Raw genomic sequence first — 12,966 nt, forward strand, 5'->3', positions numbered from 1 at the left:
ACTTCCAGCAGATGTGGTTGGTAAATCCACAGTAACTGAATTTAAACATGCCTGGGATAAACATATATCCATTGTAAGATGAAATACAGGAAATAGTATAAGGGCAGACTGGATGGACCATGAGGTCTTTTTCTGCCGTCAGTCTTCTATGTTTCTATGTTTCTATTATTATTATTTATTAGATTTGTATGCCGCCCCTCTCCGAGGACTCGGAGAACTCAAGCAAGGTGTCCGGCAAACCTAGAAAACAGGGAATTATCAGGGAAATCAGCGGTTTGGGAAATATCAGGGAATTCATGAAAAAAATGGAATAAATCAGGGGGGGAAACCCAAACTCTATGAACATGTTTAAAAATCAGGGGGAAATCATGTTTAAAAAAGCATGGATTGCGCTGCCTGGCAGAGTCAAGCAATAATGAGCACAACTGTGGCAACAACTTGCTTCGTCAGCTACCGATATTTCTCCATGGCTTAACCTCTCTCCTCTCCCCCCTCTCTCTCTTTCCTTGCCCCTCCCTTCTAGAAAAGTACTTTAGAGCAGAGCCTGGAAGATACTCGACAAGAGCTCCTGACGGCTCAAACCAGCCACAAGGAGAGCCTAAATCTCCTGGAATCTCAGGTAAGACCCACGCAAAATCGATCTGGCCACTGTGCGTCAGTGGGCTGAGAAGGAAACAGATTCCATTGTTCATATTTCTGGGAGAAATTTTTGGACTACGTATTTACTCTTCTCGGCTTTAAGAGTCCTTTGAACCGATACCAGCTATTGATGAGGATTAATTCATAGAATCATAGAATCATAGAGTTGGAAGGGACCTCCAGGGTCATGGGGTCCATTAAACCATCCCAGAAAGATGACTGTCCAGTCTCTGTTTGAAGACCTCCAGTGAAGGCGAGCCCACCACCTCCTGTGGCAAACTGTTCCACTGGTTTATCACCCTTACCGTTAGAAAGTTTTTTCTGATATCTCATCTAAATCTACTTCTTTGCAGTTTCATCGCATTGTTTCTAGTCCTAATGAGAACAAGTCTGACCCCGCTGCTCTGTGACAGCCCTTCAGATATTTGTAGACAGCTATCAAGTCTCCTCTCAGTCTTCTCCTTTGCAGATTAAACATCCCTAGATCCTCCTTTATTATTATTATTATTATTATTATTATTATTATGTCAGTACAACACAGCAAACGAGATCACTATGCTGGATTTCGTATGTCATCACCAGTCGGGCGCTTCCCAAGCACCTAGGACTGCGTGATGTAGCGGCAAATTATATGTGCCGATCCCAGTAAAGCGGCCTTTTGCAATTGACAGATGGAGGTTTTGTCAATTCCAATGGTTTTCAAATGTCTGCTGAGATCCTTTGCCACTGCGCCCAGCGTGCCAAGTACCACTGGGACCACTTTCACGGGCTTATGCCAGAGTTGTTGCAGCTCGATTTTTAGATCTTCATATTTCACTAATTTCTCTAGCTGCTTCTCCTCAATTCTGCTGTCTCCTGGGATTGCGATGTCAATGATCCATACTTTCTTTTTCTCCACGATCACAATGTCTGGTGTGTTATGCTTCAGAATTCGGTCAGTCGGAAGTCGGAAGTCCCACAGTAGTTTTGCTTGCTCATTTTCGACCACTTTTTCGGGCTTATTGTCCCACCAGTTCTTTGCCACTGGTAAATGGTAGTTGCAAAGAACTGATGGGATCATAAGCCCGAAAAAGTGGTCGAAAATGAGCAAGCAAAACTACTGTGGGACTTCCGACTTCAGAGCATTATTATTATTATTATTATTATTATTATTATTATTATTATTAATTAGATTTGTATGCCGCCCCTCTCCGAAGACCCGGGGTGGCTCACAACAATAAAAACAGTACAAATCCAATAGTTAAAAGAATTTAAAACCCTTAATATAAAAGCAATCATACATCTCATACAAACCATAGATAAAACGGAACGGCCCAGGGGAATCAATTCCCCCATGCCTGATGACAGAGATGTGTTTTAAGGAGTTTGTGAAAGGCAAGGAGGGTGGGGGCAATCCTAATCTCTGGGGGGAGTTGATTCCAGAGGGCTGGGGCCACCACAGTGAAGGCTCTTCCCCTGGGTCCTGCCAGACGATATTGTTTCGTCGACGGGATCCGGAGAAGGCCAACTACTCTGGGACCTAACCGGTCGCTGGGATTCCTCATAAGGCATGGTTTCCACACCACTCGCCATCCTTGTAACTCTACTCTGAACTTGCTCTAGTTTATCAATGTTCTTTTTAAATTGGGGCCCCAATTTAAATAGCTGGTTGCTTGCCCAAAAAAACCACAAAATGTTTGCAGATTGTTGTGTGTGCCTATTCACTGCGAAGTGTTGTTGAAGTACATCACTGCACGCAACCTGGCTATTGTGTTCCTGTTCTTGGTGGGGAAAGAACGCAACCGTCCCAGGTTGCGCGGGGGTGGGGGATGCCCGCTTCCTTGAGTGACGACTCACCTGCAGGGTGTACGTGTCATTCCGCAGATCAACCAGCTGAACAGCAAGTTGGCCAGGGAAGAAGCAGACCGGCGGGAGAGCGAGGAATCCCTCCGCAGCCTCCGAGCGAGCAGATCGCAGCAGGTTAAAATAAATAAATAAATAAAGGCTTTCCTGGGATCCTTGGCCGGGTGGGAGGGGAGGAGGAGAAGACGGGAGGAGGAGCCGGGAGGTCAAGGAAGAACATCCTCTCCTTGGCTAGGGAGATTGTGATCCCGCTATATTTATTTATTTACTTACTTACTTATTTACTTATTTACTTACTTACTTACTTACTTACTTACCGTACTTACTTACTTACTTATTTACTTACTTACTTATTTGTTTACTTATTTATTTACTTACTTACTTATTTGTTTACTTATTTATTTACTTACTTATTTACTTATTAATTAATTAATTAATTAATTAATTAATTAATTAATTAATTAGATTTGTATGCCGCCCCTCTCCGTAGACTCGGGGCGGCTCACAACACAATAAAGCAGTTCATAACAAATCTAATAATTTAAAATTTAAAATATTTTAAAAACCCCATTATTAAGCAGACATACGTACAAACATACCATACATAAATTGTATAGGCCCGGGGGAGATATCTCAGTTCCCCCATGCCTGATGACAAAAGTGGGTTTGGAGGAGTTTACAAAAGGCAAGGAGAGTGGGGGCAGTTCTAATCCCTGGGGGGAGCTGGTTCCAGAGAGTCGGGGCCGCCACAGAGAAGGCTCTTCCCCTGGGGCCCGCCAAACAACATTGTTTAGTTGACGGGACCCAGAGAAGGCCCACTCTGTGGGACCTAACTGGTCACTGGTGAGGCCACATTTGGAATACTGTGCTCAGTTCTGGAGACCTCACATACAAAGAAATATTGATAAAATTGAACGGGTCCAAAGACGGACTACAAGAATGGTGGAAGGTCTTAAGCATAAAACTGATCGGGAAAGACTTCATGGACTCCATCTGTAGAGTCTGGAGGACAGAAGGAAAAGGGGGGACATGATCGAAACATTTAAATATGTTATAGGGTTAAATAAGGTTCAGGAGGGAAGTGTTTTTAACAGGAAAGTGAACCTAAGAACAAGGGGGCACAATCTGAGGTTAGTTGGGGGAAAGATCAGAAGCAACGTGAGAAAATATTGTTTTACCGACAGAGTAGTAGAGGCTTGGAACAAACTTCCAGCAGACGTGGTTGGTCAATGCACAGGAACTGAATTTAAACCTGCCTGGGAAAAACATAGATCCATCCTAAGATAAAATACAGGAAATAGTATCAGGGCAGATGGACCAGGAGGTCTTTTTCTGCCATCAATCTTCTAGGTTTTTATCCTTCTTTGTAGCTGCAGGATTTGGAGCAAGCCCTTCGTCTCGCCAAGGAGACCGTGGCCTGCAGCCAAGATGAGCTCAGAGGGAAAGAATTGCAGATCCAAAAGCTGGTAAGCAGCCCGAGAGATTCCATTTCTGGTAACGTTGCTCCGAATGGGGCCGAGAGGGAGGATTCTCGACAGGCAGCGAGAAGATGCAAAAGGGGTTTGTCTCTTTGGCCTGAAGTTAAATCATCCTCGGGAATTCAAGGTGATTCCGGGGCCAGATTATGTTCCAAGTCTTTCCTGAAACTTGGCTTTCTCTCTCATTGCCTCAGATAATTCTTCTAAGCAGTTATGCACCTCATGGGGTGGTAGTCACCTCTCTTTCTTTCTTTCTTTCTTTCTTTCTTTCTTTCTTTCTTTCTTTCCTTACTTACTTTTTTCTTTCTTTCTTTCCTTCTTTCTTTCTTTCCTTCCTTTTTTCTTTCTTTTTCTTTCTTTCCTTCCTTCCTTTCTTACTTACTTCCTTTTTTCTTTCTTTCTTTCCTTACTTACTTCCTTTTTTCTTTTTTTCTTTTTCTTTCTTTCTTTCCTTCCTTATTTTCTTTTTTCTTTCTTTCTTTCTCTTTGTTTCTTTCTTTCTCTCTTTTTCTTTCACTCTTTCTTTTTCTTTCTTTCTTTTTTCTTACTTTCTTTCTCTCTTCTTTCCTTCTTTCCTCCTTCTCTTCTCCCTCCTCCTCCTCCTCCTCTCCCTCCTCCTCCTCTTCCTCCTCCTTTCCTTTCTCCTTTCTCCTTTCTCCCCTTCCCTTTCTTTCTCCTTTCTTCCCTTCCTTCCCCCCCTTCCCCTCCTTCCCTTTCCCCCCTTTCCCTTTCATCATCCCTTCCCTTTCCCCATTTAACACCTTTCTGTCTCCTCTTCCTCTCCTCTCTCATTAGCAAGCGGATCTGGAGTCTGAGCGGGTCAAATCCCAGGAAACCGTCACTTCCATGCAGTCCCAGTGGAGGGACCAAGTGAATCAGCTGGAAAAGCAGGTTTCTGACCTTGAAGCTGCCCAGATGTTGGAAAGGGAGGCTGCCCAGCAGAAGTCTGTGAGTTGGACTTTTTTCTTGGCCTTCTGGCTGATTTTCCGTTTCAAAGCAGTCTGTGACACACACACACACATACAATCATCTCCGTGGAATAAGCTTGGACGGTGTGGAGGGACCCAGGGGAAGAGCCTTCTCTGTGGCGGCCCCAGTCCTCTGGAACCAACTCCCCCCAGAGATTAGAATAGCCCCCACCCTCCTTGCCTTTCGTAAGCTCCTTAAAACCCACCTCTGCCGCCAGGCATGGGGGAACTGAGATACTCTTTCCCCCTAGGCCTTTACAATTCATGCATGGTATGTCTGTATGTATGATTTGTTTTATAACAAGTGTTTTTAGCTGTTTTTAGTATTGGATTGTCACATGCTGTTTTTACCACTGTTGTTAGCCGCCCCGAGTTCACGGAGAGGGCCGGCATACAAATTCAATCAATCAATCAATCAATCAATCAATAAGAGTACAGAAAAGGCCTCCAACCCAAAACCAACGCAGGAGGGGAAGTTTGGGTTGGAGTAGATAATGTCTATTTTTGTGTGCCTGTGGCAGATAGGGCATATATACATAGAATTAAATAGTATATTTTGGATGTTCAGTAATAGTAAATAGATGGGGAAATTGTATCTCTTTGAGGCCAGGAGAGGCCAGGCACCCCAACCCAAATCCTTGACATGAGTGACGTCAAGGTGGCCACCTTTAAGCCAGTCACATGACTGTTAAGCCACCGCCTGGTCACATGAGTGTCAAGCCACTCCCACCTGGTCACATGGCTGGCAAGCCACACCCACAGTGGTAGTAAAAAAAATTGCTGCCCTTTACTGGCATTTGTAGGTCTTCCTATTATTATTATTATTATTATTATTTATTGGATTTGTATGTCTTCCTCTTCCTACGCAGAGCCGGCTGGAGAAAGAAAACGCCAAACTTAAGGACAGATGCGGTAGTCTAGAAAGTTCCTTAAGACAACAAGAGTCTGAATCGGAAAGAGTCAAGGTGAGAGAGGGAGATTGTGATCCCGCTGTATAGAGCGCTGGGGAGACCACATTTGGAATAATACTGTGTTCAATTCTGGAGTCCTCACCTACAAAAAGAGATGGATAAAATTGAACGGGTCCAAAGACGGGCTACAAGAATGGTGGAAGGTCTTAAGCGTAAAACGTATCAGGAAAGACTTCATGAACTCAATCTGTATAGTCTGGAGGACAGAAGGAAAAGGGGGGACATGATCGAAACATTTAAATATGTTAAAGGGATAAATAAGGTTCCAAAGTGTTTTTAATAGGAAAGTGAACCCAAGAACAAGGGGGCACAATTTGAGGTTAGTTGGGGGAAAGATCAGAAGCAACGTGAGAAAATATTATTTCACTGAAAGAGTAGTAGATCCTTGGAACAAACTTCCAGCAGACGTGGTTGGTAAACCCACAGGAACTGAATTGAAACGTACCTGGGATATACATATATCCATCCTAAGATAAAACACAGGAAATAGTATAAGGGCAGACTAGAGAGACCCTGAGGTCTTTTTCTGCCATCGATCGTCTATGTTTATATGTTTCTATGATCGTCAAGCCACTCCCACCTGGTCACATGGCTGGCAAGCCACGCCCACAGAATAAGCCACGCCCACAGTGGCAATAAAAAAAATTGCAGCCCTTCACTGGAGCCCGGGGGCGTCAGGTGGAGTGCAATTTCTCTGCCTCCAGGCATTTGTATGTCTTCCTCTTCCTACGCAGAGCCGGCTGGAGAAAGAAAACGCCAAACTTAAGGACAGATGTGGAGGTTTAGAAAGTTCCTTAAGACAACAAGAGTCTGAATCGGAAAGAGTCAAGGTGAGAGAGGGAGATTGTGATTCCGCTGTATAGAGCGCTGGGGAGACCACATTTGGAATAGTACTGTGTTCAATTCTGGAGACCTCACCTACAAAAAGAGATGGATAAAATTGAAGGGGTCCAAAGACGGGCTACAAGAATGGTGGAAGGTCTTAAGCATAAAACGTATCAGGAAAGACTCAATGAACTCCATCTGTATAGTCTGGAGGACAGAAGGAAAAGGGGGGACACGATCGAAACGTTTAAATATGTTAAAGATCAGAAAAATATTATTTCACTGGAAGGGTAGTAGATCCTTGGAACAAACTTCCAGTAGACGTGGTTGGTAAATCCACAGTGACTGAATGTAAACATGCCTGGGATAAACATAGATCCATCCTAAGATAAAATACAGGAAATAGTATAAGGGCAGACGAGATGGACCATGAGGTCTTTTTCTGCCGTCGATCTTCTATTTTTCTATGATCATCAATCCACTCCCACCTGTTCACATGGCCGACAAGCCATGCCCACACAATAAGCCACACCCACAGTGAAAAAATTTGCAGCCCTTCATTGGAGCATGTCTTCCTCTTCCTGCGCAGAGCCGGCTGGAGAAAGAAAACGCCAAACTTAAGGACAGATGTGGAGGTTTAGAAAGTTCCTTAAGACAACAAGAGTCTGAATCGGAAAGAGTCAAGGTGAGAGCCGAGATTTTAATCATGGTGGGGCCTGTGTCCAGTATGCCGCACCAGGAATTGTGGCCTTTAACCCTTGTGTTCTGTTCGACAATACACCCTAATGTTATGTTCCCGGGTCTATTTGACCCGGACCGCAAATTGTTCATTTTAGGTACTTATATTTGGTCTTTTTGAAAGCTTTTTTCACTTGGGAACAAGTTTGAACATTTCTGCACACATTGAAATGAAAATTGAACTGAAAAAATTAATGCTTATTGGTTTATTTTGCTGATAACCCTTTTCAATATATTCAACAAACAAAATATTTCCCTAAATTCTAAACATAAACGTACTTATTTAGTACATTTCATTAAATGGAATTAACCTATTTTTATACAAATAAACCCAACATTTAGCCAATTTCATTCATTTTGAATACAAGATCAATTGTCTATCGGAAGTCCGAATTTTGGTCACGTGACACTGCAACCGTCGTAAGTGTGAAAAATGGTCATAAGTCTCTTTTTCTTTCCAGTGCTGTTGTAATTTTGAACGGTCACTGTTGCAAGTCAAGGGGAACCCTTAGTTCTGATCCGTGGCATGAGGGAAGCATCTCTCCTGGCTTGATGTGGGTTTATTTCTGGTAGGGGGCTGATCTTCTCCCCCTCTTGCTTCCTTCCTCGCTTATTGGGAACGATCTGCCTCCTCACCCCAGAACTCTTGTTTCTTCAGCAGGCACAACTGAGCAGCAATGCAGAGGTCATCCAGGCCTTGGAGGAGACGCAGGAACAGAGCAAGTCACTGCAGCAACAGGTAGGGAGTGGATAGCAGTAGTTATAGCCCTTAGACTTATATACCGCTTCTCAGTGCTTTGCAGCCCTCTCTAAGCGGTTTACAGAGTCAGCCACTTGCCTGGGTCCTCATTTTACCCACCTCGGAAGGATGGAAGGCTGAGTCAACCTTGAGTCAGTCAGGATCAAACTCCAGATAGATGACAGATAGATGGGTGAATGACTAGATAAAGAGAGGGGGAGAGGGAGAGAGAGGGATGGATAAATGGATAGATAAATAGATAGATAGATAGATAGATAGATAGATAGATAGATAGATAGATAGAAAGATAGATAGATAGATAGATAGATAGATAGATAGATAGATAAATCAGAAATAGGATAGGTAGGTAGGTAGATAGATAGATAGATAGATTGATAGATAGATAAATAAATCAGAAATAGGATAGGTAGGTAGGTAGATAGATAGATAGATAGATAGATCAGAAATAAGATAGGTATGTAGGTAGGTAGGCAGGTAGAGATAGAGAGATAGATAGATAGAGAGAGAGAGAGAGAGAGAGAGAGCACGAGCACTTATATACCACTTCAGAGAACAGATAAAAAGAAAGGGGGAGGGATGGATGGAGATAGATAGACAGACAGACAGACAGACAGACAAAACATTTCGACTTATATACCGCTTTACAGCCCTCTCTAAGCCGTTTACTGTCAGTTTATTGGGCCCAACAATCTGAGTCCTCATTTTACTGAAAGGCTGAATAAACCTTGCGCCGGTCAGGATCGAACTACTGGCAGTGGGCATGGCAGGGCAGGACTAAAAACAGAGTCTTTGTTTCTTCCTTCATTAGCCTTGTGTGGAGACCTGGCACTGGGAAATACCTGAGGGAATTTTGAAAAGGATGGGTTTTAACCAGATGTACTAGCGACAATGCTAAAGGGAGGCAATCTTGTTCTGACAACTGATGGATTCTTCCTCCTCCTCCTCTTCCTCCTCTCTTCTTCTTCTTCTTCTTCTTCCTCCTCCTCCTCTTCTTCCTCCTCCTCCTCCTCTTCTTCTTCCTCCTCCTCCTCTTCTTCTCCCTCCTCCTCCTCCTCCTCCTCCTCCTCCTCCTCTTCTTCTTCTTCTTCTTCCTCTCCCTCTCCTCCTCCTCCTCCTCCTTCTTATCAGGTTTCAGATCTGACCGTGTCATTACGGGGAAAGGAGCAAGAGACTGCAGCTAAAACAGAGAGTCTCCTGAAACGGGAGGAAGAGGCCAAATCCTTAAAGCAAGGTGAGACTGTTTGCCAGCACCAGAGGAGAAAGCAATTTTTTTGTTTCTCGCAAAATCTGTCATTTTATGTGCCAGTTTTTTCACTTCTTCTCTCATCTGTGGCTCATTGGAGAGGAACGCTGCCAGCATGAAATTAGAAACATAGAATCATAGAAGATTGACGGCAGAAAAAGACCTCCTGGTCCATCTCGTCTGCCCTTATACTATTTCCTGTGTTTTATCTTAGGATGGATCTATGTTTATCCCAGGCAGGTTTACATTCAGTGACTGTGGATTCACCAACCACGTCTGCTGATCTTTCCCCCAACTAACCTCCGATTGTGCCCCCTTGTTCTTGGGTTCACTTTCCTATTAAAAACACTTCCCTCCTGGACCTTATTTTAACCCTTGAACATATTTAAATGTTTAAATTCTTTAGAGTTAACCAGTTTATTGCATGCACTTGTTTCATTCATTCATTCATTCATTCATTCATTCATTCATTCATTCATTCATTCATTCATTCATTCATTGGATTTATTAGATTTATATGCTGCCCCTCTCCAAGGACTCAGGTCGGATGGGAGCCCAGAAGTGGCTCCTCCCCAACTCTTCGTTCACTCTGTCCCTTTTTTTCTCTCCAGGCCACGACCTGCTTTTGCTGCAGATGCACCAGCTGCAATCCAGCCTCCAAACGTGCCAGGGCCAGGCTGCGGAGAAGGAAGCTGCCATGCAAGAGCAGCTGCGAGTTCTCCAGGCGCAGCTCCAGGAACAGCACGAGCGCCTGTTCGTCAGCGAGAAGCAAGTGAGTGGATTTAATCCACAGGCATTCCCATCCTGTATCTTTGAACAGGTCGAAGGTTCCGCAGGGAAGGGGTGGGAATTTTGGCACAGGCTCTTGGGCAAAATGCAGCGGATAGAAAAATCCAGAGAGCAACTGCTTTCGTGTCCTGCTTGGAGACTTTCGTGTCCTGCTTGGAGACACCTCCCAGAGACTAATTAGATCACACAGGATTGGCCTTCTCCAGGTTCCTTCGACTAAGCAAGGCAGGTTGGCAGGACCGCGGGGAAGGGCCTTCCCTGTGGAGGCCCCGTCCATATGGAACTAACTACCCCCCTGATGTCCATTCTGTTCCCACACTACTGGCCTTCCGAAAGGCCGTGAAGTCCTGGCTTTGCCGGCAGGCCTAGGGGCCGTGAGTTTTAACATCTAAGCATGGCCGAATTGTGATTGACTTGTATATATATGTGTTTGATTGGATAGATTGTTAGGGTTTTTATTGCTAGTCTAACAAGTTTTTTTACTGTTTTTATTTTTTTATATTTGACTTTTTGTAATGCTTATTGTTGTAAGGTGCCCTGAGTCCCATAGGATTGGGTGGCATAAAAGTCAATTAACTAAAGCTAAAACTAAACTAAACTAAAACTAAAACACAAATTAAAACACAAACTAAAACAACAACAAACTAAAGCTAAACCTAAAGCTAAACTAAAGCTTAAACTAAAACATAAGCTAAAACTAAAAGAAAAACAAACTAAAACTAAAACACACAGATTCATGGATGCCAAGTGTATTATAGGTGGGGATTGAAACGGATGTCCATGTGCCGCCTCTATGTTGGTTGAGGCAGGCAGGGTTCCCTTGGGTCCCATTTGTTGGGGGTCCATGGAAAGGGAGGGTCTTGCCTTCTCTTTCTGCTCAAGATCCCCATGGACAATTGGTGGGGTCACTGTGGGACACAGAATGCTGGACTCGATGGGCTTTGGCCCCATTCAGCATGGCTCTTCTTAGGTTCTTACATTTCTTCCTTCCCTCCCTCCCTTCCTATTTTTCCTTCCTTCCTTCCTTCCTTCCTTCCTTCCTTCCTTCCTTCCTTCCTTCCTTCCTTCCTTCCTTCCTCTTCCAAGCGCCACCTCTATCTTTTGTTGTGCCAGGCAGGGTTCCCTTGGGCCCCATTTGTTGGGGGTCCAGGGAAAGGGAGGGTCTTGCCATCTCTTTCTGCTCAAGATCCCCATGTACCACTGTGGGACACAGAATGCTGGACTCGAGGGGCTTTGGCCCGATTCAGCATGGCTCTTCTTACGTCCTTATGTTCTTCTTATGTTCTCTGTTCCTTCCTACTGGCCAAGGCTGCTGTGTTAGAACTGGCACCTGTGACTTTGGAAGACCAGTTGCACCTTTCGGAAGATGGGGAGCAGGAACCCAACGGAGAACTGGTTTCCTCAGATGCCGTCCAACTCCAGAAGGAGAACCAAGACCTGGAGCAGCAGCTAGTAGAAAAAAACAAGGTGAAGACTGGGTTGGTCTTGGTACCTCTTTTTCTTTCCCTTTTCCCCCCCTGGCCCTCCGCCTTCTCCAATGACTCTTGTCTCACACGTTTTACTCCCAAGACGAATTCGGATGGACTCTTTTGCAAGCACACCGCCGCCTGACAAGGAGGCTCCATCCAAGAGTTCCTGCCAATTATACCCTCCACATTTCTGCCTAGAAATATTGGTAAAATATTTGGCGGGGCCCAGGGGAAGAGCCTTCTCTGTGGCGGCCCCGGCCCTCTGGAACCAACTCCCCCCAGAGATTAGAATAGCCCCCACCCTCCTCGCCTTTCGTAAGCTTCTTAAAACCCACCTCTGCCATCAGGCATGGGGGAACTAAGATAATCTTTCCCCCTAGGCTTCTACAATTTATGCATAGTATGTTTGTATGTATGATTGGTGGTGTTTTTTTTAAATAATTTTTATTAATTTACAAAGAGTTATATACAAAGGGAGGAAGATACATCTTAGTTGACAACATTATTATAACATGTACTTGCGAGTATAATATGATTGTTCTATTCATTTACACTTTGTCTAGTCAATATACATATCAAAATCATACCCTATTATGACTAAAGTACTATATTTCTATAATTCGATTTCCTTTAAATCATCTGGGTCTTCCTCCCAACCCCTTCCCCCCACTGAACTATAATAGTTCTAAAAGGTTAAGATTGTTAATTGGGCGGCATATAGTTGCCGCGGTTTTGATTGGTTTTATAACAAGGGTTTTTAGCTGTTTTAGTATTGGATTTTTACATTCTGTTTTTGTCACTGTTGTTAGCCGCCCCGAGTCCACGGAGAGGGGCGGCATACAAATCCAATAAATAAATAAATAAAATAAATAAATAAAAGAGTCACCAAGATTTGAGCCAAGGGTCCTGGGATTTTCCACCCCTGATCAAGAAAAGGACTACTCTGTTTCCCCCAAAATAAGTCATCCCCTGATAATAAGCCCAATTGGGCTTTTTAGTGATGGTGATAAGGCCAAACCCTTATTTCAGGGTTCAAAAAAATATAAGACAGTCTTATTTTGGGGGAAACATGGTAGATGATAGATAGATGGGTGGGTGGGTAGGTGGGTGGGTGGATAGATAGATAGAGAGAGAGGTAGGTAGGTAGGTAGGTAGGTAGATAGAAAGAAAGATTAGATAGATAGATAGATAGATAGATAGATAGATAGATAGATAGATAGATAGATAGATAGATAGATAGATAG

General features: G+C 43.8%; 1 protein-coding gene across 3 annotated transcripts in view; it reads left to right on the top strand.

The window, feature by feature from the left end:
• The window catches only part of GOLGA1 (golgin A1), a 38,383-nt gene that overhangs the window by 18,627 nt on the left and 6,790 nt on the right, over positions 1-12,966 (top strand). For 2 of the 3 annotated variants that reach the window (XM_070758678.1, XM_070758679.1), the window contains exons 12-22: positions 524-619; positions 2,503-2,598; positions 3,852-3,947; positions 4,755-4,907; positions 5,797-5,892; positions 6,633-6,728; positions 7,313-7,408; positions 8,120-8,200; positions 9,350-9,452; positions 10,076-10,236; positions 11,562-11,720. In XM_070758678.1, the coding sequence (XP_070614779.1) occupies positions 524-619; positions 2,503-2,598; positions 3,852-3,947; positions 4,755-4,907; positions 5,797-5,892; positions 6,633-6,728; positions 7,313-7,408; positions 8,120-8,200; positions 9,350-9,452; positions 10,076-10,236; positions 11,562-11,720 (1,233 nt within the window). The remainder of the gene's footprint in view (positions 1-523; positions 620-2,502; positions 2,599-3,851; positions 3,948-4,754; positions 4,908-5,796; positions 5,893-6,632; positions 6,729-7,312; positions 7,409-8,119; positions 8,201-9,349; positions 9,453-10,075; positions 10,237-11,561; positions 11,721-12,966) is intronic. The other variant, XM_070758680.1, reaches the window with a different exon arrangement.

Source organism: Erythrolamprus reginae, chromosome 8 (genome assembly GCF_031021105.1).
Source record: "Erythrolamprus reginae isolate rEryReg1 chromosome 8, rEryReg1.hap1, whole genome shotgun sequence".
Taxonomy (NCBI): domain Eukaryota; kingdom Metazoa; phylum Chordata; class Lepidosauria; order Squamata; family Dipsadidae; genus Erythrolamprus; species Erythrolamprus reginae.